This window comes from Mauremys reevesii, linkage group 25 (assembly GCF_016161935.1).
Source record: "Mauremys reevesii isolate NIE-2019 linkage group 25, ASM1616193v1, whole genome shotgun sequence".
NCBI lineage: Eukaryota > Metazoa > Chordata > Testudines > Geoemydidae > Mauremys > Mauremys reevesii.
In genome coordinates this window covers 11,458,644-11,482,544 of record NC_052647.1, presented here as the reverse complement: position 1 = coordinate 11,482,544, position 23,901 = coordinate 11,458,644, and the positions used below count along the sequence as shown (strand labels likewise).

The 23,901-nt window shown below is 58.7% G+C and overlaps 1 protein-coding gene across 1 annotated transcript; it reads left to right on the top strand.

Moving 5' to 3' along the window:
* Positions 1–151: 151 nt before the first annotated feature.
* Positions 152–23,510, top strand: PODNL1 (podocan like 1). The gene is given in 15 exon segments (XM_039514710.1): positions 152–263; positions 396–1,013; positions 8,777–9,000; positions 9,002–9,295; positions 9,298–9,426; positions 9,429–9,473; positions 11,414–11,662; positions 12,713–12,806; positions 13,461–13,525; positions 14,446–14,555; positions 15,711–15,867; positions 16,417–16,532; positions 16,797–17,454; positions 18,308–18,456; positions 22,463–23,510. Coding segments are annotated over 15 exon segments (3,171 nt in total). The 3' UTR covers positions 22,614–23,510.
* The last annotated feature ends 391 nt before the right edge of the window (positions 23,511–23,901 follow it).

Genomic DNA, 23,901 nt, shown 5'->3' with positions numbered 1-23,901 from the left:
TTCTCATTCGTCCGATGGACGGTCAATCATAGGCGTCCCGCCCCTTCAGGGCAAGCGCACCAATCAGAATTCGCCCCCGCGCCCCGCCCCGTCAGTCCGCGTTGTCCGGTTGGTGGCTAACTCCTGTCAGTTTCTATCTCGTTTGGTTGCTATGGAGAAAAGCTATGAGCTAGGCCCCGCCTCCCGGGCTGGCAGGCGGCGAGACCACGGGCCCTTGGGCGCAGGGGGTCTCCAGAGCGGGGCGTCTAAGCGGTGCCTGAGAAGTACCGGGTGCTGGGCCGTCGTCATGGCAACAGGGTCTATGTGGCCTCAAGGTGCCTGAGGCCCAGGCATCCCGCGGCAGTGACAGCCCAGCCCTGGCACGAGAGACGTTGTAGCGCCCGGTGGGGCACCAGCCAACAGCGTGGCGCCCAGTGCGGCCACAGCCAACAACGTGGCACCCAGTGGGGCACCAGCCAACAACGTGGTGCCCAGTGCGGCCACAGCCAACAACGTGGCACCCAGTGGGGCACCAGCCAACAACGTGGCGCCCGGTGCGGCCACAGCCAACAACGTGGCACCCAGTGGGGCACCAGCCAACAACGTGGCGCCCGGTGCGGCCACAGCCAACAGCGTGGCGCCCGGTGGGGCCACAGCCAACAACGTGGCGCCCGGTGCGGCCACAGCCAACAACGTGGCGCCCCGTGGGGCACCAGCCAACAGCGTGGCGCCCGGTGCGGCCACAGCCAACAACGTGGCGCCCGGTGCGGCCACAGCCAACAACGTGGCGCACGGTGCGGCCACAGCCAACAGCCTCGCGCCCAGTGCAGCCACAGGCAACAATGTGGCGCCTGGTGCGGCCACAGCCAACAACGTGGCGCCCAGTGCGGCCACAGCCAACAGCCTCCCGCCTGGTGGGGCACCAGCCAACAACGTGGTGCCCATTGGGGCACCAGCCAACAACGTGGCGCCTGGTGCGGCCACAGCCAACAGCGTGGCGCCCAGTGGGGCCACAGCCAACAACGTGGCACCCGGTGGGGCCACTGCCAACAGCATGTCGCCCAGTGGGGCAGCAAGCCAGGAGCATGGCCCACAATGGGGGGCAGCGAGATGGCACCATCTTGCTCAGTTGGGCTGACAACCAAAGCGTGTTGTGATAGATGGTGGTGGAGCCCAGTGGTAGGAGCAGCTCAATGCCCCAGAGTGGTGCAGCTCAGCGCCAGCCAAGTGACACTGTGTCCAGTGGGGTGATGCTTTACACCCTCAGTACATCCCAACCACATTGTGTTGTCGCCCTGCACGGAAACGTCATCCAGCTGCACTGAAACACTCCCCGATCTATAATGAGGGAGATTCGTGGATGCTGAGGCCAAATGAGACCATTTTGATCCGCTGATCCGTCTTCTGGCAGAAAACAGACCAGAGACTCTTACCCGGTGATTCCTGAATCAAGCCCAAAACCTCTCTATGAGTTTGAGTGTCTCCTGTAGAAAGACGTCCAGGCTGGATTTATGTCCTGGGGGAGTTCTGAAGAGAAATTCCTTCCTCTCTGTGACGTGCTCACTCTGGTGATGAGCACCACCAACAAGACCATGAGGAAATCATCTACCTGCCTAAAAATGTCACTGCTTCCGCCCAGTGTCCTCTTGTCTCCGCTGAACATCATGTGAAATCATCTGCGTGTGGCATGAAAACGAGCTCTGAAGCCGTGGACGTGAACGAGGGGGCACCCACCCCTTGTAGAATCCCAGGCGGCTGGTGATAGGCAGCATCCGCCATCCTCATTGATGCCTGACTTCAGTAACTGACCAGTGACTTATTTAGGAAGGAATCAGTCAGAAAACGAGCTGAGAACTTCCCCCTTCTAATCAACGTTGGGGTTTCAATAATATTCTGACCATCTCCAGCGTCTTCCATCCAACGCATCCAAGCAGTTTGCCAGCGTGAATGGATTGAGCTTCCCAACACTCCTGGCAGGTAGGTCGCTGTGATTAACCCCTTTTATCTCATGGAGGGGAACTTGTGACATGGAGCAGGAAAGTGAATTGGCCAAGGTCACAGAGCCTGGGATGTAGCGCAGCGCTTCGGACTAACCACTAGGTCACACTGCCTTCCGGTGCCTGCGACAGAGACAGACTCCCTGTGCTCTCACCATTAGGCTTCTCCCATAGCCAGAAGTAGCACCCAAGAGTCCTGACGCTCAATCCTGCCGTCTACCCAGGTGTCTTGGCTTCCAAACCCCTGATCTAACCACTGCAGATCACTCTCATCCCAGAGCCAGGAATAGAACCCAGGAGTCCTGACTCCAAGTTCTGGCCTTTTGCCACAAGACATCTTTATCACTATAAATCCTTAGGACCAAATTCATCTCATTTGGCATGAGGAGGCATTTCAGATCTCGGCTCTGCCTTGGCATTGAAATTCACCTGCCAGGAGAGCAGAGGATCAGCAAGGGGGGAAATACCCCGTTCCCCAGAACCCCGGCTAGCCCAGAAGCTTCTCATGTTGAAATAGTTGGGGCCTGATCACAGGCTGCAGGACAGAGGCAGAGTCATGGCTCCGTTCCCTGTCTGACTCAGAAGCTGGCAGGACTCTTAATACACTGGCAAATGGTCAGAATGTGGGAATTGGAAAAGAAAAGCCAGAAAAATATGTTTACAGTTCTATCCCGGCCTTGAGCCAGCCAAGCCAGGCTGGAGCCTGGACCTATAAATAGGCTTTTAACACTAGCTTCCAAAGGTCAGCCAGTCAAATACCAGAAATACTTTTAAAACGGGCTTGGGAATCTTGCTACCATTATAGCATTGTTAGTAATGTAAGGCAAGAGAAGTGTTAATCCACTGTCATGCTACAAGGCATCATCTGATAGCTGCAGGGCTCAGGAAGGGTGTTGTTTTTTAAACACCTGTATTCCTACAAAGAAGTGGCCGTGGGCTATCAATGTAAAACTGTGGAGCGCAGGAGCTGGTCCAAGAGGTAACTATAGCAGGACCGCTTGGAAATAGTGACCATAATACAATAACATTCAACATCCCTGTGGTGGGAAGAACACCTCAACTGCCCAACACTGTGGCATTTAATTTCAAAAGGGGGAACTTTACAAAAATGAGGGGGTTAGTTAGACAAAAGTTAAAAGGTACAGTGACTAAAGTGAAATCCCTGCAAGTTGCATGGGCCCTTTTTAAAGACACCATAATAGAGGCCCAACTTCAATGTATACCCCAAATTAAGAAAAACAGTAAAAGAACTAAAAAAGAGCCACCGTGGCTTAACAACCATGTAAAAGAAGCAGTGAGAGATAAAAAGACTTCCTTTAAAAAGTGGAAGTCAAATCCTAGTGAGGCAAATAGAAAGGAGCACAAACACTGCCAACTTAAGTGCAAGAGTGTAATAAGAAAAGCCAAAGAGGAGTTTGAAGAACGGCTAGCCAAAAACTCCAAAGGTAATAACAAAATGTTTTTTAAGTATATCAGAAGCAGGAAGCCTGATAAACAACCAGTGGGGCCCCTTGATGATCAAAATACAAAAGGAGCGCTTAAAGATGATAAAGTCATTGCGGAGAAACTAAAGGGATTCTTTGCTTCAGTCTTCACGGCTGAGGATGTTAGGGAGATTCCCAAACCTGAGCTGGCTTTTGTAGGTGACAAATCTGAGGAACTGTCACAGATTGAAGTGTCACTAGAGGAGGTTTTGGAATTAATTGATAAACTCAACATTAACAAGTCACCGGGACCAGATGGCATTCACCCAAGAGTTCTGAAAGAACTCAAATGTGAAGTTGCGGAACTATTAACTAAGGTTTGTAACCTGTCCTTTAAATCGGCTTCGGTACCCAATGACTGGAAGTTAGCTAATGTAACGCCAATGTTTAAAAAGGGCTCTAGGGGTGATCCCGGCAGTTAGAGACCAGTAAGTCTAACGTCGGTACCGGGCAAATTAGTTGAAACAATAGTAAAGAATAAAATTGTCAGACACATAGAAAAACATAAACTCTTGAGCAATAGTCAACATGGTTTCTGTAAAGGGAAATCGTGTCTTACTAATCTATTAGAGTTCTTTGAAGGGGTCAACAAACATGTGGACAAGGGGGATCCGGTGGACATAGTGTACTTAGATTTCCAGAAAGCCTTTGACAAGGTCCCTCACCAAAGGCTCTTACGTAAATTAAGCTGTCATGGGATAAAAGGGAAGGTCCTTTCATGGATTGAGAACTGGTTAAAGGACAGGGAACAAAGGGTAGGAATTAATGGTAAATTCTCAGAATGGAGAGGGGTAACTAGGTGGTGTTCCCCAAGGGTCAGTCCTCGGACCAATCCTATTCAATTTATTCATAAATGATCTGGAGAAAGGGGTAAACAGTGAGGTGGCAAAGTTTGCAGATGATACTAAACTACTCAAGATAGTTAAGACCAAATCAGATTGTGAAGAACTTCAAAAAGATCTCACAAAACTAAGTGATTGGGCAACAAAATGGCAAATGAAATTTAATGTGGATAAATGTAAAGTAATGCACATTGGAAAAAATAACCCCAACTATACATACAACATGATGGGGGCTAATTTAGCTACAACGAGTCAGGAAAAAGATCTTGGAGTTATCGTGGATAGTTCTCTGAAGATGTCCACGCAGTGTGCAGAGGCGGTCATAAAAGCAAACAGGATGTTAGGAATCATTAAAAAGGGGATAGAGAATAAGACTGAGAATATATTATTGCCCTTATATAAATCCATGGTACGCCCACATCTCGAATAGTGTACAGATGTGGTCTCCTCACCTCAAAAAAGATATTCTAGCACTAGAAAAGGTTCAGAAAAGAGCAACTAAAATGATTAGGGGTTTAGAGAGGGTCCCATATGAGGAAAGATTAAAGAGGCTAGGACTCTTCAGTTTGGAAAAGAGGAGACTAAGGGGGGACATGATAGAGGTATATAAAATCATGAGTGATGTTGAGAAAGTGGATAAGGAAAAGTTATTTACTTATTCCCATAATACAAGAACTAGGGGTCACCAAATGAAATTAATAGGCAGCAGGTTTAAAACAAATAAAAGGAAGTTCTTCTTCACGCAGCGCACAGTCAACTTGTGGAACTCCTTACCTGAGGAGGTTGTGAAGGCTAGACTATAACAATGTTTAAAAGGGAATTGGATAAATTCATGGTGGCTAAGTCCATAAATGGCTATTAGGCAGGATGGGTAAGAATGGTGTCCCTAGCCTCTGTTCATCAGAGGATGGAGATGGATGGCAGGAGAGAGATCACTCGATCATTGCCTGTTAGGTTCACTCCCTCTGGGGCACCTGGCATTGGCCACTGTCGGTAGACAGATACTGGGCTAGATGGACCTTTGGTCTGACCTGGTACGGCCTTTCTTATGTTCTTATGCTCAGTTGTGGGTCATAGGTTCTATATTGTTCCTGGCTAATGGAGAGTCGCCTATAGTTCAAGTTGGCAATGGTGATTTTGGAGCAGAGACTCTGAGGTCTCTCCTAATTCGTTATATGCAGCAGAGTGACATCTGTAAAGTCCCAGTGGTGAAAGGAGGCTGGTGGACCAGCGCTCCTGGTCTGATCCAGGGCAGCAGGTGTCAGGGATATGGGACTAAATGGCGTTTTGGTTTAGGGGTCAAATTTTTATAGTGCCTAAGTGACTAAGGAAGCTAAATTCCATTTTCAAAAGTCCATCTGGATTTGCAACAGCGTGTTTGAAGATGATGCACAAGGGCAGTAGATTATGGGACGGGACAGAGGGAGTTGTGGGCCTTTGACCCCAAATTCCCACAATTCCCTGAGAGATGTACGGCTATCCCACCACGCAGCCTAAAAATGCCCCACAAGGCAGCACGCTTGCAGGTGGGACACACAGGATGCTGGGATGCCTACCCATAATTCAGCACCTTTTTGCCCATACACCCTGATGCCATGTGTGGCCTCAAGGTGCCAGCACCCATGTGGGAGTGTGCGCTGCCAAAATATTTTTTGTCAGCTGCAGAACTTTTGCCAGTAAAAGTCACTTAACCTTTTAACAAAACCTGTGCAGCAGGAGCTGAGATATTAGTAGGCTGACCAGATGTCTCAATTTTATAGGGACGGTCCCGATTTGTGGGTCTTTTTCTTATATAGGCTCCTATTACCCCCTACCCCGTCCCAATTTTTCACATTTACTGTCTGGTCACCCTAGATGTTAGAGTAGGTGGATGTTGATCCAATGCACTAGGAAAGCAGGTGTACTAAATTACATGGGGCAGTGCTCTGAACGGGTACTCTAAGAAGCTGGACAGAGGCCTAGCTGGACGGATGGTCAGATTGGATATAGCAAATCCATAGTTCCTTCCTGTCCTCACCGATCAACCCCATGAGGAGCAAATTGCAAAGTACACAAACGGCATGAAAGTAAATTAGATTTAAAGAAATTGGGCGTTGCCAATTGAGAGCCAAGGATGACTCTGACCTTGTAAGGAGTTTGGGTACTCCTCAGTTTTGCTTTAAGGATGGTGGGGTTCTCTGTTGTACTACATGGTGGTATTGGAAATCTGGCCCCATGGCTTTAACAGTGTCAGTGCTTTCCAGGGACCTGGCTTAGTCTTGAGCGTCTGTAATTATAGGAAGTGTGTGGCACTGAAAGGAGAGCTTGGGGTTTCTTAAAACACAGCTAAGGCTTCTTAATGATTTGCTTTTGGCAGTGGCTGGAGCACATTCTAGCATCCTCCTTGGATTTCAGTTTGCAAGGAATGAAAGAATTGAAGCTGAAACATGCGAGGGGTTGAGTTGAAATGGGATTGAGTCTGATACTTCGTTCTCAGGTAGCGCATTTCATCTGCCCCTTCTCGAAGCAGCTTTAAATGAGGTATCGTCATCCCCACATCACAGATGGGGAAACAGAGGTACAGAGAGGTGACGTGGCCTGTCTGGTGTCCCCAACAGGACAGAGCCAAGAATAGAACCCAGTATCCTGAGTCCCTGTCCAGGGCTCTAGCCACTGGGCCATGCTGCCTTCTTAGATGACACATTGTGGCTGGGCCAAGGATGGCTTATGAGAACAAGCCCAGGGCAAAGGCACACTCAGCCACGTGCAGCCTTGCCCAGTCTTGTGATATTTGGTGGTTTTCTTGGAGTCATGTTATTACGTGAGAATCTTGGCTTTTCTTTTTTTAAAGTTTTCCCATTCTAGCCCGGCGCAGCAGAGGAAAGCCTGGAAACACGACCCTTGTACGGCTCAAAAAGGGAAAGGAAAAGAACTCAAACATCTGCTGGAGTTTGACCGGTTGGGGCTGGCAGTATTGCATGTGTGTTGTGGAGCTGTGCATGTTACCCCGGACGGGGGGGGGGGGGGGGGCTCCAGGTAGTGTAGCCCAACAGACATTTCCTGTACTAAGAAGTACTGTAATGAGAGCTGCCACTAGAGGGTGTTCAGAAACATGACGGTCGGCGTCGATTCGGTTTAAGACTTTTGCTGCAGAGGTACCTCAGTGCCCCAGAATCCTTTGCAGTAGTGGCTCTTCAGTGTCCCAGAATCCTTTGTGGCAGCTGTCTCAGTACTTCTGAAGTGCTAACTCTGCAGGAGGTGCAAAGAATTCTGGGGGCATGTTTTTAAATCTCGAAGCACCAGCTACAGACGTATGAGCAGAAACCAGGGGGCCCCTACAGGCGAGGGGGAATGACACAGACAAGGGGAGATTGGGAGGAGATGGAAGCAGCAAGCCATCTGGGTTACGGGGTGCCAATCTCTGCCTTTGCCTAGAGCAGCACGTAGGGCTGGGTTGGGATGAGCTGTCCTTCCGGTGCTAGAAGAGACAGAAGCCCAGAGGCTTGACTCCACCTCCTGTCGTGAGATCTGCGTAAGGGGCATGAGTTATGAAGGGTTTGGAGCAGTGGGGCCAGCAGCAGCACTGAGAATGGGAACCAGAGAGGAGTTCATCCTTCTCTGGGATGGATGGGCCCAGAGAAATAGCTGCCTTGAATCTACGATGGGGGGCAATCCTGGGGTGGGGGACGGTTTGGGAGCCAATCCAGGGAGTCAGCCCCTGCTCCCTGCAGAGCCCCTGGGGCTTGTCCAGACGGGCTCGGAGAAAGCCCCTGTGGTCTCTTGAATTTGCACCCAGCCTGCTGAAGCAACTGTGTAGCGGCTTACAGCTGGCCGGGTGACAAGTATTTCAGTTACGGTAATTGGCCATTACCACTGACTCCGAAGCACAAACACTGCGATTCCCAGGGAGGTCTTTGAGGCCGGACAAATTACATTCTTCATGGCCCATTGGGAGCCAGAAATGTTACCCCATATGGGAATCAGGCAACGTCCCCTTGCTGGCCCCCCGGGCGCTGCCCCTGGATAAGTCAGCATCAAGGCGTGAGCAGCCGGGAAGCTGAATCCCAGTGTTTGGCAGAGGGGAGAGGGGAATCTGGGAATTCCCACCTCCCATTGGTTAGTGGGAGAAATCTGGAGTCCCTAGTGGGAGCAGAGACTTGTGGTCTAGTGGGCATGATCTGGGGGCTTAAGTTTCCTGGGGTGGGGGCTGGTCTCTGCTTGGGGTGGGGGAAATGTTAGTCCGGTGCTTACAGCAGGAAGACTGAGAGTCAGGACTCCTGGGTTCTATTGCTAGCTCTAGGATGGAAGTGGGATCTAGTGGTTAAAGCAGGGGGGCTGGGAGCCAGGACTCTTGGGTTCTGTTCCCAGCTCTGGGATGGGAGTGGGGTCTAGTGGTTAGAGGAGGTGGGGCTGGGAGCCAGGACTCCTGGGTTCTGTTCCCAGCTCTGGGGTGGGAGTGGGGTCTAATGAGGGATTTTGAGGAAGAACTCCTGACTTCTTTCCAATGCCCTGGGTGACCTTGGGCAAGTCACGTCAGCTCATTGTGCCTCAGTTTCCCCCGGGTTATGTGGCAGTGCTAATACCAAGCCAGCCTGCGTGGAGGGCAGCTTAGCGATTGAGTGCGGAGCAGCACAGGATTGGGGCGGGGGCAGAACATGGCGGTTCCGTTTTAGGAAAAACAAACAGCAACAGTTAAGTTTCCCCAGAGTCCTATCTGCCTCTGTACATGGTTGGAATACCAGACTCGGTAAACGTGATCCCTTCCAAACATTCCTTCAGGACCTCTGCCAGCCCCATTATGCAACCCCAATTGCAGCAGACACAAAGCCCCCCTACTTGCCCATAGCCCGAGTCTCCCCCCATCCCACCTCCCTCCCTCGGCTTTGATCAGATGTGAAGACAACAGCAAGCGAAGACACAGCGTCCCGGCTGCAGTTCACGCCCAGGCAGCGTGACAGCTCCTGGCAGGTTGCTTTCTCCGTTTCCTTTTCCAGTGCTCCGGGAGGCGAGCGTGGGGGTGTGTGTGGAACGCGACTGTTCCTGTGGGGACCATGTGAGGACGATCTTTATTTCGGAGGCGAAGACAGAGCAGAGGGAATCAGGAGCCCTGCGCCGGTCTGGCTTCAATTAAAGATCCTGAGAAGACTCTGCAGAGTGGAGCCTGGGAGACTTGCAGCCGGGACCTGGCTATGGTGAGGGAGAGCTTTGGCTCCGGCGTTTTTGGGGACCCAGCGGAGTTCAGGCTTGTTGGCGACGAGGCTCCGGTGACGCCTGCTTGGGCTGGGGACAGGCGGGTGACTCACGAGGGCAGCTGGGGGCCATCCCACTCTGAGCTGGGAGGGAGGAGATCTCCCAGACCCGCTTAGATGCATTGGCACTGGCCAAAAGGGGGAAATCTTAGGAGGGATTCATCCCATCCTTTGGGGCCCGGCCCCCCACCTGCTCTGAGCAGGGTTCATGACACAGTGGTTCAGCTGCTAGTGCTCTCGCTGGTGGGGCTGTGTCCAAGGGGATTCCCCAGGCAAGGCCCAGGGGAGATCCAGCTTTCGACCCCAGAGCCGATTCTCCGCTCTTGGAGGGGAGTGGGGTCTAGTGAGTAAGCAGGGGCCTGGCATTAAGGCGAATGTCCCCAGACCCAGCAATCAATGCGCCTTAGCCCTGCCCTGCTGATACAACCCCCGTCGCCCCAGTCAGAGCAGAGCTCCTTCTTTGTGGCTGGTTTGTTGGAGCTGTCAACAAGGGGCCATTTACTGCCTGTCAGGCTGGCAGGCTTTGACCTGTCTCCCAGCTGGGAACCGGGCTGGGATCCTGCCTGCTCATTTCACACTCGGCTCCCGAAGGGGAAGGGGGCAACTCCCCCGGTCCCGGCCAATTTCGAACTACGTCACAGTTGGGTCCATTTTGGCAGCCTCAGCGGAGAAGCTGAAGACTGAACAGATCCTGTTCTGGTGGGACAGGACAGGACAGGAGTGTGTCCGGGCCGCACCTGTTCTGTGGGGGATCTGTCGGAGCCCAGCGAGCCCTGCAGGGCCATTCCCTCCAGGCCGTTTTCCAGGGCTCAGTCCCATCTGGGGGTAAATCACTCCCTGGAATACCGAACAGAGCTCGTGGGAGCCCTGTAGCATGTCTCTGTTGTTCCACAAATGTACATCTTGCTTCCGAAAAAGCACGTGGCCAGGGAACGAAACAGGCAGCGGGAGAGTGGGGTTTTTTTGTATTATAGTTAGGGTGACCAGGTGTCTGGTTTTCGACTGGAACACCCAGTTGAAAAGGGACCCTGGCGGCTCCGGTCGGCACTGCCGGCTGGGCCGTTTAAAGTCCGGTCGGTGGGGTGCGGAGGCAAGGCAGGCTAGTCCCTACCTGTCCTGGGGCACTGCCCCCGCCCCGGAAGCGGCCAGCAGGTCCGGCTCCTAGGTGTGTGTGTGGGGGGGCATGGGGCTCTGCGCGCTGCCCCCGCCCCATGCACCAGCTCCGCACTCCACCGTGCAGCTCCTGCCCCCCCTGCCCCCGCCTAGGAGCTGGACCTGCTGGCCACTTCCAGGGCGCCGAGCAGTGCCCCAGGACAGGCAGGCGGCCTGCCTTGCCTCCGTGGCACCGCCGCCCGGGAGCCACCCAAGGTAAGTCCGCGCCCCAACCCCCTGCCCTGAGCCTCCCCAAGCCCGGAGCCCCCTCCTGCACCCCAAAGCCCTCATCCCCAGCTCCACCCCAGACTGCAGCCCCAGCCCGAGATCAGGGCCCCGTTGTGCCAGGCGCTGATGTGTTAATTTCCAGACGCACACACCCGTGCACACGCAATCCGGCTGGCGTGCTGAGGCGGTGAAATGCCGGCCTGTGCGGCTGGGGGCAGCTGATCGGCTGCCAGGCCGGCTAAAACAACAACTAAGGCATTTCAGAGCTGCCAAGTGCCCTGTAAACCGACCTGCCTGGATCCCCAGCGGGCTCCGCTCAGTGGGGCCCTCCATCCCCCCGCAGCAGTGGCTGGTGCTCTGGAGACAGAGCCTGCATTGATGGGGCTGAGCAGCGCCAGGCCTGGGCTGGTAGGAGCCCTCGGGCTCTCCACTCCGCAGGCCTGCAGCATACAGACAGTTCAGTTCGCTCCAGAATTCACCAGACCCTCTCCCGCTCTCCCCAGCGGCTGAGCTGCGGCTGTCTCCTGGTCCTCTTTGTGAAGATCCCCTCCTTCTGCCTGCTCGGGAGCCAGGATGACGAGGACGCCCCACCATCCCCACCGTTTGGCGTGGGGCCTCTGCCCCCTAAGAACACCCCAGGCTGCCCGGCCAACTGCACCTGCCCCTCAGAGGAGACGGTGGAGTGTGGGGGGCTCGACCTGCACGTCTTCCCCAGCAACGTCTCCAGAGCTGTCCAGCATCTTTCTCTGCAGGTAACTGTCCCCGGCCCCCAGTGAACCCAGGAGCCCAGCCAGGGCCAGATCTCAGTTACTGAGGAGGGTCTAAAGAGCAACCCAGGGGTCAGAGGGCAGCCGGGGGCCGTTGGACACGGTGCCCCAGGGGTCAGAGGGCAGCCAGGGGCCATTGGACATGGTGCCCCAGGGGTCAGAGGGCAGCCGGGGGCCGTTGGACACGGTGCCCCAGGGGTCAGAGGGCAGCCGGGGCCATTGGATGCGGTGCCCCAAGGGTCAGAGGACAGCCGGGGCCATTGGACACGGTGCCCCAGGGGTCAGAGGGCAGCTGGGGGCCATTGGACGTGGTGCCTCGGGGTCAGGGAGTACCTGGGGGCCATTGGACGTGGTGCCCTGGGGTCAGAGGGCAGCCGGGGGCCGTTGGACGTGGTGCCCCAGGGGTCAGGGAGTAGCTGGGGGCCATTGGATGCCCCAGGGGTCAGAGGGCAGCCAGGGGCCGTTGGATGCGGTGCCCCAAGGGTCAGAGGACAGCCGGGGCCATTGGACACGGTGCCCCAGGGGTCAGAGGGCAGCTGGGGGCCATTGGACGTGGTGCCTCGGGGTCAGGGAGTACCCGGGGGCCATTGGACGTGGTGCCCTGGGGTCAGAGGGCAGCCGGGGGCCGTTGGACGCGGTGCCCCGGGGGTCAGAAGGCAGCCGGGGGCTGTTGGACACAGTGGCCCAGGGGTCAGAGGGCAGCCGGGGGCTGTTGGACGCGGTGCCCCGGGGGTCAGAAGGCAGCCGGGGGCTGTTGGACACAGTGGCCCAGGGGTCAGAGGGCAGCCGGGGGCCGTTGGACGCGGTGCCCTGGGGTCAGAGGGCAGCCGGGGGCCGTTGGACGCGGTGCCCCGGGGGTCAGGGAGCAGCCGGGGGCTGTTGGACGTGGTGCCTCAGTGGAATCCCTTCCAGAGCCCAGAGCAGCCCTTCCCTGACTCTCCACCCCCCGTCTCTCTCTCTCACTGCTGCCCTCCGGCCCTGGGCAAATGCCTCCCACTTGCCCAGGGACTGAGGTGAGCGGGTCTCCTTCTGCAGAATAACCAGCTGCGGGAGCTGCCCTACGACGAGCTGGCCCAGCTGACCAGCCTGAAAACCCTCAACCTGCACAACAACCACATCATCTCCGATGGTGAGGGAGCCGTCGCGGGCAGGGGGCTGGGACGCCATCGAAGGGAGGGGCCCTGCCAACGTGACCTGGGTGTGTGTGTGTGTGTCAAGGGAGAGCTCTTCCGGCCTCCTAGAGAAATCCCCACGGTCCGGTATCAGAGCCCATCATCTCTTTATCCTCCTCTCCTTGAATCCCAGAAGGATGCACTTGCAGGCCGTCCCCCTGTCCTGCAGTTTCAGCTGGATACAGGAATTTCCTCCACGCCTACTTCTAAATTCTTGTGCAGCCTTGTCGCATGCTGTTAAACAGCTGCTGGTTCCTACCCCAGAGGCAGCTGCATTTCAGCACTAGATGAACGGTCCCTATGCAGTGTTGTGCAAACAGCTGCCATGCTCCATCCCAGAGGCAGCTGCATTTCAGCAGCCTGGGAAGTTTTTTGGGACCGTTATAGAAAAGCCTGGTGGGAAGCTGGATGCAAAGCATTCTGGGTAGCTGGATGCCAGTTACAGGATGCGTAGCTCTGTGGGTGAGTGGAAGCAGCCCCGGGGCCTTTCAGGGAGGGAGGCAGGGTCTGAGTTCACTAGCTGGATGGAGCAGGTTCACGTACTGGCCTCCCTTCTGTGCAGGGTGTGCCTGGACTAGGCAATCTCCGCTCTTCTCTCTGCTGCTTTCTAGGCCTCCCGGATGAAGCCTTTGAGTCCCTGGACTCGCTGCAGTACATCTACCTGGCCAACAACAAGGTGTGCGCGCGGCTGTCCTCTGCCCCGGGGGTGGCAGGGCGGGGCCCGGTGCTCAGCTTTAACGAGCAGGGATGGTGCCAGGAGTTTGCGCCCAGCTAGCTGGAGGGAGCTCTGCACGTGTGCGTGTGAGAGAGGGATTTCCCAAGCTAAACCATGCTGAGCGTGGTCGCCAGTGGGATGGGATGGGACCTCCAGGGGAAGCCAAGGGTGCTGCAGGGGGTGGTGGGGTGACTCTGTCATGTGGCGCTAGGGGGCGCTGCGCGGCAGGGAGCAGGTTGGTGGACTCGGTAGGCAGCGCTGTCCCTTGAGTCAGTGCAGCACTAGGGGGCGCCATGCTCCCTCTGAGTTGTGCTGACCCCGGGGCCCAGCATGGCACTCAGGGGCGCCGTGAGGTGCCGCCTTTCAGAGGAGACGGGTCCCACGTGGTCATTAGAGATGCTGACACATTTCCCTCAAGTGTCTGTGCTAACCCTGGTGTGATTCCATCCTGTCTTCCTCCCCTGCTGCTGCTGTGCTCACTGGAGAGAGGATTCCTCTCCACTTCCTGTCCTAAACCTTTGTGTGGTGGCCCTGGGCACTGTGAAACAGCTGCTGTGTTCTACCCAGACCAGATGTTGAGCAATCCCTGTATAAACAGCTGCTGCCTCTGACTAGGGGGACCAGGCAGCAAGTGTGACAAATCGGGACAGGGGGTGGGGGGTAATAGGAGCCTATATAAGAAAAAGCCCCAAATATTGGGACTGTCCTATAAAATCGGGACATGTGGTCACCCTACCTCTGACCGCAGAGGTGGCCGCATGCCACTGGCCAGTGACGCAATCCCTGTATAGAGCCTGGCCAGGCCATGTGGCGGCAGAGGGTAGATCCGGGGCCACACTGCTCTGCTAGAATGGGCCTGTTCCCCTGTTTTTTTTTTCCAGCTCACGGTAGCACCGCAGATCCTTCCCAGCACAGTGCGCATAGTGGACCTGGCTGCTAACCTGCTCACCGAAGTCTACCCGCTCACCTTTGGGCAGAAAGCCAACCTCAGGTAGAGCCGCCCTCCAGCCCCCTGCCTCGGCGTGCGGGGGTCCGACGGGCGGGGCCTCATTAGCCTGGGCCTCTTCTTCAAGCTGGGTAGGGAGCTCAGTAGGGGGCGCTCTCCCCTCTGGGTGACCTCAGTGTCCCAGTACAGTGCTAGGGGGCGCTGTGCTGCAGGGAGCGGGATGGGGGCTCACCTGGGGGAGCTCTCCCCCTGCAGTCAGTGCTCACCCCCGCATGGCACTAGGGGGCGCTGTGCTGCAGGGAGCGGGATGGGGGCTCACTAGGGGTGCTCTCCCCCTGCAGTCAGTGCTCACCCCAGCATGGCACTAGGGGGCGCTGTGCTGCAGGGAGCGGGATGGGGGCTCACTAGGGGTGCTCTCCCCCTGCAGTCAGTGCTCACCCCCGCATGGCACTAGGGGGTGCTGTGCTGCGGGGAGCAGGATGGGGGTTCACTCGGGGGGGGGGGCTCTCCCCCTGCAGTCAGTGCTCACCCCAGCATGGCACTAGGGGGCGCTGTGCTGCAGGGAGCGGGATGGGGGTTCACCTGGGGGCGCTCTCCCCCTGCAGTCAGTGCTCACCCCAGCATGGCACTAGGGGGTGCTGTGCTGCAGGGAGCGGGATGGGGGCTCACTCTGGGGGGGGCTCTCCCCCTGCAGTCAGAGCTCACCCCAGCATGGCACTAGGGGGCGCCATGCTGCAGGGAGCGGGATGGGGGCTCACTAGGGGCGCTCTCCCCCTGCAGTCAGTGCTCACCCCCGCATGGCACTAGGGGGCGCTGTGCTGCAGGGAGCGGGATGGAGGCTCACTAGGGGCGCTCTCCCCCTGCAGTCAGTGCTCACCCCCGCATGGTACTAGGGGGTGCTGTGCTGCAGAGAGCGGGATGGGGGCTCACTTCGGGGGGGACTCCCCCTGCAGTCAGTGCTCACCCCCGCATGGCACTAGGGGGCGCTGTGCTGCAGGGAGCGAGATGGGGGTTCACCTGGGGGCGCTCTCCCCCTGCAGTCAGTGCTCACCCCAGCATGGCACTAGGGGGCGCCGTGCTGCAGGGCTGGAGGGCTCACTAGGGGGCGCTCTCCCCTGTAGGGTAATGCAGGACAGAGGCATTACCCTACCCCAGAGACTCTGGTGTCAGCTCTGTTTTGCTTCCCTCTCTTCCATGCAGGTCCGTGTATCTTCACAACAACCAGCTGACCAACACCGGGCTCCCCTATGACGCCTTCAACGGCTCCGACGCCGTCAGCACCATGATCCTCTCCAGCAACCAGCTCAGCTACCTGCCCCAGAACCTGCCCCCTGCGCTCGTCCGGCTCCACTTACAGGTGGGGCAGGGCTTGGGCTCATGACCGGGGGCAGGGCGGGGCAGGGGATCTGCCCCTAAACGTGTGGTTGGCCTGGATCCCCGAGGCATGACACATCCCAAAGCCCCACAGCCCTTTGCCTTTGATATGGGGAGAGGAGGTATAGGCCAGTGGTTAGAGCAGGGGGCTGGGAGCCAGGACTCCTGGGTTCCGTTTCCAGCTCTGGGAGGGGAGTGGGATCTAGTGGTTAGAGCAGGGGGCTGGGAGCCAGGACTCCTGGGTTCCGTTTCCAGCTCCAGGTGGGATGTGGGATCTAGTGCTTAGAGCAGGGGGCTGGGAGCCAGGACTCCTGGGTTCTAGTCTCAGCGTGGCCTTTGACTCACTCTGGGACCTTGGGCAAGCCCATCGCCTCTCTGTGTCCCAGCTCTGCCATTCAGATGGCAGCTGGGCTGGGTGGCCTAGTGGTTACCTTGGTACTGTATCGAGGGCAGTCTCCCCCCCAGGCCTGCTGACGGTGACTGAGGCAGGCTCGGGGGCATCTCTAGTGGCCGCGACCTCCCGTCCCTGCAGAACAACCGCATCGCCCGGATCCCCAGGGGGGCGCTGAGCAGCCACTGGAAGCTCCGAGAGCTCTACCTGCAGAACAACAACCTGTCCAACCAGGGCATGGACCCTTCCACCTTCAGGTGAGACTGAGGGAGGGAGCTGCAGAGTGGTTAGAGTGGAGGAGATGGGACTTCTGGGCAGGGTTGGGGGGGTCTAGTGGTTCTAGCCAGTGGGGCTGGGAGTCAGGACTCCTGGGTTCTATTTCCAGCTTGGGGAGGGGAGCAGGGTCTAGTGGTCAGAGCGGGGGGGGCAGCGCATCAGGACTCCTGGGTCCAGTAGAGCAGGAGGCTACGGCACGAGCTGCTCACCCCAAGCCAGCACCCCGTTCCCCTTCTCCTTTGCAGCAAGCTGAAGAGCCTGGAGTACCTGGATCTGTCTAACAACAACCTGACCGAGATCCCGGCTGGCTTCCCCCCGAACATCATGATCCTGCACCTGGGCAAGAACCACATCGACTCGCTGCCCCGGGACAGCCTGAGCCGGGTGCGCGGCCTGCAGTACCTGCTGCTGCAGAACAACCGCCTGACGGCCGCCGGCGTCCACCCCGACGCCTTCCTCAAGCTACGCAACCTGCACACCCTGCACCTCTACAACAACCGGCTGGAGCGGGTGCCCCCGGGGCTGCCCCGCCGGGTGCGCTCCCTCATGATCCTGCACAACCAGATCACGCACATCGGCCTGCCGGACTTCGCCAACACCTACCTGCTGGCCGAGCTCAACCTGAGCTACAACCGCCTCTACAGCGCCAAGATCCACCGGCTGGCCTTCCGCAAGCTGCGCCGGCTCGAGAGCCTGGACCTGTCGGGCAACCAGCTCACCCTGCTGCCCGCCGGCCTCCCGCCCAGCCTCCAGGTGCTCAAGCTGCACAAGAACCAGATCAACTCCCTCTCGCCCGAGCTGCTGGCCAACCTGACCGGCCTCAAGGAGCTGCACCTGGCCCACAACAGGCTGCGCATCGGCTCCATCACCCCTGGCACGTGGCAGGAGCTGCAGGGGCTCAAGGTGAGGGAGGGGGATGATTGCCCTAATGATGTAATCAGAGAGGGCAGTGGGGTCGAGTGGTTAGAGCAGGGGGCTGGGAGCCAGGACTCCTGGGATCTATCCCGGCTCTGGGAGGGGAGTGGGGTAGAGTGGTTGGGGGAGGGGGCTGGGAGCCAGGACTCCTGGGTTCTATCCACAGTTCTGGGAGGGGAGTGGGGTAGAGTGGTTAGTGGGGAGGGGGCTGGGAGCCAGGACTCCTGGGTTCTGTCCTGGTTCTGAGAGGGGAAGTGGCTCAGTGATTAGAGATGAGGCACCAGAACTCCTGAGCTTGTACCTTCATTGCTAGGTTAAAGAGCCCTCTGGCAGCATGGCAGTGTCAGACAGGATCAGGACCAATGGCCAAGTACCCCCTTATCCTGTCTCTGAGAGCCCCACCATTAGATGTCTCAGCTGAAGGTTCAGGAACTCCCACAGGGATACTCAGCTCCCCATGACGGTCTCCTAATAGTCAGAGATTGGCTTAAAACCATGAGGTTTAATCTCCCTTCCAGAACTGTTCTAACTCCAGATCTCCTTGTCATCCATACAAACATCCAGCCCCTCTTCGAGTCTGACTCTGTTCGCAGCCTCATTGACTTCATGTGGCAGGGAGTTCCACAGGCTAACGACATGCTGAATGGAGAAGTGGTTTGAGTTTTCTCCCTTCTCCCAGTGTAGGGACTCGAACGCTGTGATCAAGTCCCCGACCCGCCTGCCCTGCAAGAACCTTGTCTAGAGCAGTCAGGCCTGGCAGGGTGTTACCAGCGATTAGCGGCGTAGAGTGAATCCAAGAAGCTGTTGAGAACTGGGTAACCCTGTCCCTCCTGCTCCCCAGCTCCTGGATCTCAGCAACAACGAGTTGTCCTACATCCCCCCGGACTTGCCAGAGTCCCTCGAGTACCTGTATCTCCAGCACAACCGCATTGCTGTCATTGGGGCCGAAGCCTTCCACACCATCCCCGACATCCGAGCCATCGTCCTCAGGTAACAGCCAGAGCAGGGAGGTTAGTGCCGGGAGCACAGGCAGGCTCCTGCCCTGCCGTCCTGCTGACCGGCTTTCCCACCGACCTTTCCGAAAGGTGGCGCCAGAGCAGGGGGGCTGGGAGTCAGGATTCCAGGGTCTCTGTCCCTGGTTCTGGGAGGGGTGTGGGGTGAAGGGGTCAGAGCAGTGGGGCTGGGCCTCAGGATTCCGGGGTCTCTTTCTCTGGTTCTGGGAGGAGTGTGGGGTGAAGGGGTCAGAGCAGGGGGTGCTGGGAGTCAGGATTCCGGGGTCTCTGTCCCTGGTTCTGGGAGGGGTGTGGGGTGAAGGGGTCAGAGCAGGGGGTGCTGGGAGTCAGGATTCCGGGGTCTCTGTCCCTGGTTCTGGGAGGGGTGTGGGGTGAAGGGGTCAGAGCAGTGGGCTGGGCCTCAGGATTCCGGGGTCTCTTTCTCTGGTTCTGGGAGGGGTGTGGGGTGAAGGGGTCAGAGCAGGGGGTGCTGGGAGTCAGGATTCCGGGGTCTCTGTCCCTGGTTCTGGGAGGGGTGTGGGGTGAGGGTCAGAGCAGGGGGTGCTGGGAGTCAAGATTCCGGGTCTCTGTCCCTGGTTCTGGGAGGGGTGTGGGGTGAAGGTCAGAGCAGGGGGTGCGGGGAGTCAGGATTCCGGGGTCTCTTTCTCGGTTCTGGGAGGAGTGTGGGGTGAAGGGGTCAGAGCAGGGGGTGCTGGGAGTCAGGATTCCGGGGTCTCTGTCCCTGGTTCTGGGAGGGGTGTGGGGTGAGGGTCAGAGCAGGGGGTGCTGGGAGTCAGGATTCCGGGGTCTCTGTCCCTGGTTCTGGGAGGGGTGTGGGGTGAAGGTCTGAGCTGGGGGTGGTGGGAGTCCGGTTTCGGGGGTCTCTGTCCCTGGTTCTGGGTGGGGTGTGGGGTGAAGGGGTCAGAGCAGGGGGTGCTGGGAGTCAGGATTCCGGGTCTCTGTCCCTGGTTCTGGGAGGGTGTGGGGTGAAGGGGTCAGAGCAGGGGTGCTGGGAGTCAGGATTCCGGGTCTCTGTCCCTGGTTCTGGGAGGGTGTGGGGTGAAGGGGTCAGAGCAGGGGTGCTGGGAGTCAGGATTCCGGGTCTCTGTCCCTGGTTCTGGGAGGGTGTGGGGTGAAGGGGTCAGAGCAGGGGTGCTGGGAGTCAGGATTCCGGGTCTCTGTCCCTGGTTCTGGGAGGTGTGGGGTGAAGGTCAGAGCAGGGGTGCTGGGAGTCAGGATTCGGGTCTCTGTCCCTGGTTCTGGGAGGGTGTGGGGTGAGGGTCAGAGCAGGGGGCTGGGAGTCAGGATTCCGGGTCTCTGTCCCTGGTTCTGGGAGGGTGTGGGGTGAAGGGGTCAGAGCAGGGGTGTTGGGAGTCAGGATTCTGGGGTCTCTGTCCCTGGTTCTGGGAGGGGTGTGGGGTGAAGGTCAGAGCAGGGGGGGCTGGGAGTCAGGATTCCGGGGTCTCTGTCCCTGGTTCTGGGAGGGGTGTGGGGTGAGGGTCAGAGCAGGGGTGTTGGGAGTCAGGATTCCGGGTCTCTGTCCCTGGTTCTGGGAGGTGTGGGGTGAAGGGGTCAGAGCAGGGGTGCTGGGAGTCAGGATTCCGGGTCTCTGTCCCTGGTTCTGGGAGGGTGTGGGGTGAGGGTCAGAGCAGGGGTGCTGGGAGTCAGGATTCCGGGTCTCTGTCCCTGGTTCTGGGAGGGTGTGGGGTGAGGGTCAGAGCAGGGGTGTTGGGAGTCAGGATTCCGGGTCTCTGTCCCTGGTTCTGGGAGGTGTGGGGTGACGGTCAGAGCAGGGGGTGCTGGGAGTCAGGATTCCGGGGTCTCTGTCCCTGGTTCTGGGAGGGGTGTGGGGTGAAGGGTCAGAGCAGGGGTGTTGGGAGTCAGGATTCCGGGTCTCTGTCCCTGGTTCTGGGAGGTGTGGGGTGAGGGTCAGAGCAGGGGTGTTGGGAGTCAGGATTCCGGGGTCTCTGTCCCTGGTTCTGGGAGGGGTGTGGGGTGAAGGGGTCAGAGCAGGGGGTGCTGGGAGTCAGGATTCCGGGGTCTCTGTCCCTGGTTCTGGGAGGGGTGTGGGGTGAAGGGGTCAGAGCAGGGGGTGCTGGGAGTCAGGATTCCGGGGTCTCTGTCCCTGGTTCTGGGAGGGGTGTGGGGTGAAGGGGTCAGAGCAGGGGTGCTGGGAGTCAGGATTCCGGTGTCTCTGTCCCTGGTTCTGGGAGGGGTGGGGGGTGAAGGTCAGAGCAGGGGGTGCTGGGAGTCAGGATTCCGGGGTCTCTGTCCCTGGTTCTGGGAGGGGTGTGGGGTGAGGGTCAGAGCAGGGGGGGCTGGGAGTCAGGATTCCGGGGTCTCTGTCCCTGGTTCTGGGAGGGGTGTGGGGTGAAGGGGTCAGAGCAGGGGGTGCTGGGAGTCAGGATTCCGGGGTCTCTGTCCCTGGTTCTGGGAGGGGTGTGGGGTGAAGGTCAGAGCAGGGGGTGCTGGGAGTCAGGATTCCGGGGTCTCTTTCCCTGGTTCTGGGAGGGGTGGGGTGAGGGTCAGAGCAGGGGTGTTGGGCGTCAGGATTCGGGGGTCTCTGCCCGTGGTTGTGGGTGGGGTGTGGGGTGAGGGTCAGAGCAGGGGGTGCTGGGAGTCAGGATTCCGGGGTCTCTGTCCCTGGTTCTGGGAGGGGTGTGGGGTGAAGGGGACAGAGCAGGGGTGTTGGGAGTCAGGATTCCGGGTCTCTGTCCCTGGTTCTGGGAGGGTGTGGGGTGAAGGGTCAGAGCAGGGGTGCTGGGAGTCAGGATTCGGGGGTCTCTGTCCCTGGTTCTGGGAGGGGTGTGGGGTGAAGGGGTCAGAGCAGGGGGTGCTTGGAGTCAGGATTCGGGTCTCTGTCCCTGGTTCTGGGAGGTGTGGGGTGAAGGGGTCAGAGCAGGGGTGCTGGGAGTCAGGATTCCGGGGTCTCTGTCCCTGGTTCTGGGAGGGGTGTGGGGTGAGGGTCAGAGCAGGGGGTGCTGGGAGTCAGGATTCCGGGGTCTCTGTCCGTGGTTCGGGGAGGGGTGGGGGGTGAGGGTCAGAGCAGGGGGGGCTGGGAGTCAGGAGACCGGGGTCGCTGTCCCTGGTTCTGGGAGGTGTGGGGTGAAGGGGTCAGAGCAGGGGGTGTTGGGAGTCAGGATTCTGGGGTCTCTGTCCCTGGTTCTGGGAGGGGTGTGGGGTGAAGGTCAGAGCAGGGGGTGCTGGGAGTCAGGATTCCGGGGTCTCTGTCCCTGGTTCTGGGAGGGGTGTGGGGTGAGGGTCAGAGCAGGGGGTGCTGGGAGTCAGGATTCCGGGGTCTCTGTCCCTGGTTCTGGGAGGGGTGTGGGGTGAAGGGGTCAGAGCAGGGGGTGCTGGGAGTCAGGATTCCGGGGTCTCTGTCCCTGGTTCTGGGAGGGGTGTGGGGTGAAGGGGTCAGAGCAGGGGGTGCTGGGAGTCAGGATTCCGGGGTCTCTGTCCCTGGTTCTGGGAGGGGTGTGGGGTGAGGGTCAGAGCAGGGGGGGCTGGGAGTCAGGACCCCTGGCTCGCTGTAGGTGTGTCGACATTGCAGCTGGGCGCATGCCTTGCAGCGCAGGTAGACAGACTCACACTAGCTTCGCTGGGGAAATCCAGCTATGGTGGGGAGCAGGGGGGGCAGCTCGGGCTAGCCACCCGCGCTGCAACCCATGGGGTTGGGCGGGCTAGGACTCGGGTGGCCAGCCTGAGTCCTGCCAGAGTCACAACAGCCACACGGCTAGCGTCAGCGCAAGAGTGACCTCGAGCCAAATCGCTGCTCTCCGCACCCCCCCCCCCCCGCGCTTCAGCAACACTTACGGGGTGGGGAGGGCCAGGCTGGAGCCCAGCAGAATGGGACTGTCCCGTCCTTGCTCTGACCTGAGGGGCCCACTGCCTAGGGCAGGGGCCTGGGTGCCCTCTCCCCGGAGTATTCGGCCAACAAATGCCGTCTCAGGAGGCCTCTACCCGGCAGAGGACCAAGTTTTTCCCCTGTCCTCCTGCTCTTTCAGATCCAACCGCCTGCTGGCAGCCGGCGTGTCTGACCAGGCCTTCGCGGCCCTGAAGCAGCTGGAGGTTGTGGACACTACGGGGAATCCAGAACCCATCAGTGTCAAGATGCCACGAGCCGGGCGCTGGCTCAGATCTCACCCAGGCGCCTAACAAGCGGACAGCTCAGCCTGAGCTGGTCAGTGTCTGCCCTGGGCCTGGTTTGGCAGGGAAGCTTGAATAGCAGCGAGGAAATGAGGAACCAGGGCAGCTTTGTCCTTCTCCAGCTGCGCCGCTCAGGTGCTAGACTCTGTTATCGCCAGGGGCTCGGGTGGTCCTGTCAGGGAGCGGCAGCTAAGCAGGGCTGGGAAGGCCCAGCACTTGGACAGAGGAAAATCCAGCCATGGGGGGGAGTAGGGCGGGTGTCTCCGTAGGGAGCGCTGAGAGTCAGCACAGTCCTGGGGGCGCTGTGCTACCGGGAGCAGGGGGCACGCTCCTGCTCTTTCAGCCAACCACAGAATTGGGGTCCTGCCCCTTGGTCAGCCTGGCAAATTCCATCTGCCTCCCTAACTCCCCCTTGCACTTTCCACCTCTCGTCCAAACCATCACGTAGAACTGCCATGTTCCACCCCAGAGGTGGCTGCATTTCAGTGCCAGGGAAGTTATTTCCCTCTGCATATGGCTAAATTCTGAGCTGCTATCAGCAGGTGCGATTCCTCTCAGACCTCCAACCAGCTCTGAACTTGGCAGGTGCTTTGGGATCTCTTGGGCTGAGAGGAGCTCTGGCAACATCCCCTGCTGAAATCCCTCTCTCCTGCTGTCATTTCCTGCAGCCGCCTTCCCTCACTCCCAGGCTCTGACGCGGCCCGTCCCAGATCACAGCGATAACATGGTTTCAATATCCTCCCTGCACTTCCCTGAGGCAGCGTTCCAGAGGGATTACGCTGCCTGCTCTTCTGGGCTCGTTCAGCTGCACGGGGCGCCGACACACCCCTGCAGGCCCTGCCCCGGCCTCCCGAGAAGCAGCACATCCCCTTGGGCACTTAAGGCCTCGCTCCAGGGGCGGCTCCAGGCCCCAGCACGCCAAGTGCATGCTTGGGGCGGCAAGCCGCAGGGGGCGCTCTGCTGGTGGCCGGGAGGGCGGCAGGCAGGCAGCCTTCGGCAGCGTGTCTGCGGAGGGTCCGCTGGTCCCGCGGCTTCGGTGGACTTCCCGCACGCGTGCCTGCGGAAGGTCCGCTGCCTGCGGGAGGGCCACCAGAGCCGCGGGACCGGCGACTGGCAGAGCGCCCCCTGCGGCATGCTGCCGTGCTTGGGGTGGCGAAATGTCTAGAGCCGCCCCTGCCTCGCTCCACTTTAGTCAAGCATTTTAACCAGCCTTGCAGGGGCCAGGAGGGCTGCCCGCTGCTAGGCCTGAGTTGGCCAGCTGGAGGCATGCGTCAGCCAGGGCCTGAACTCCAGCCCA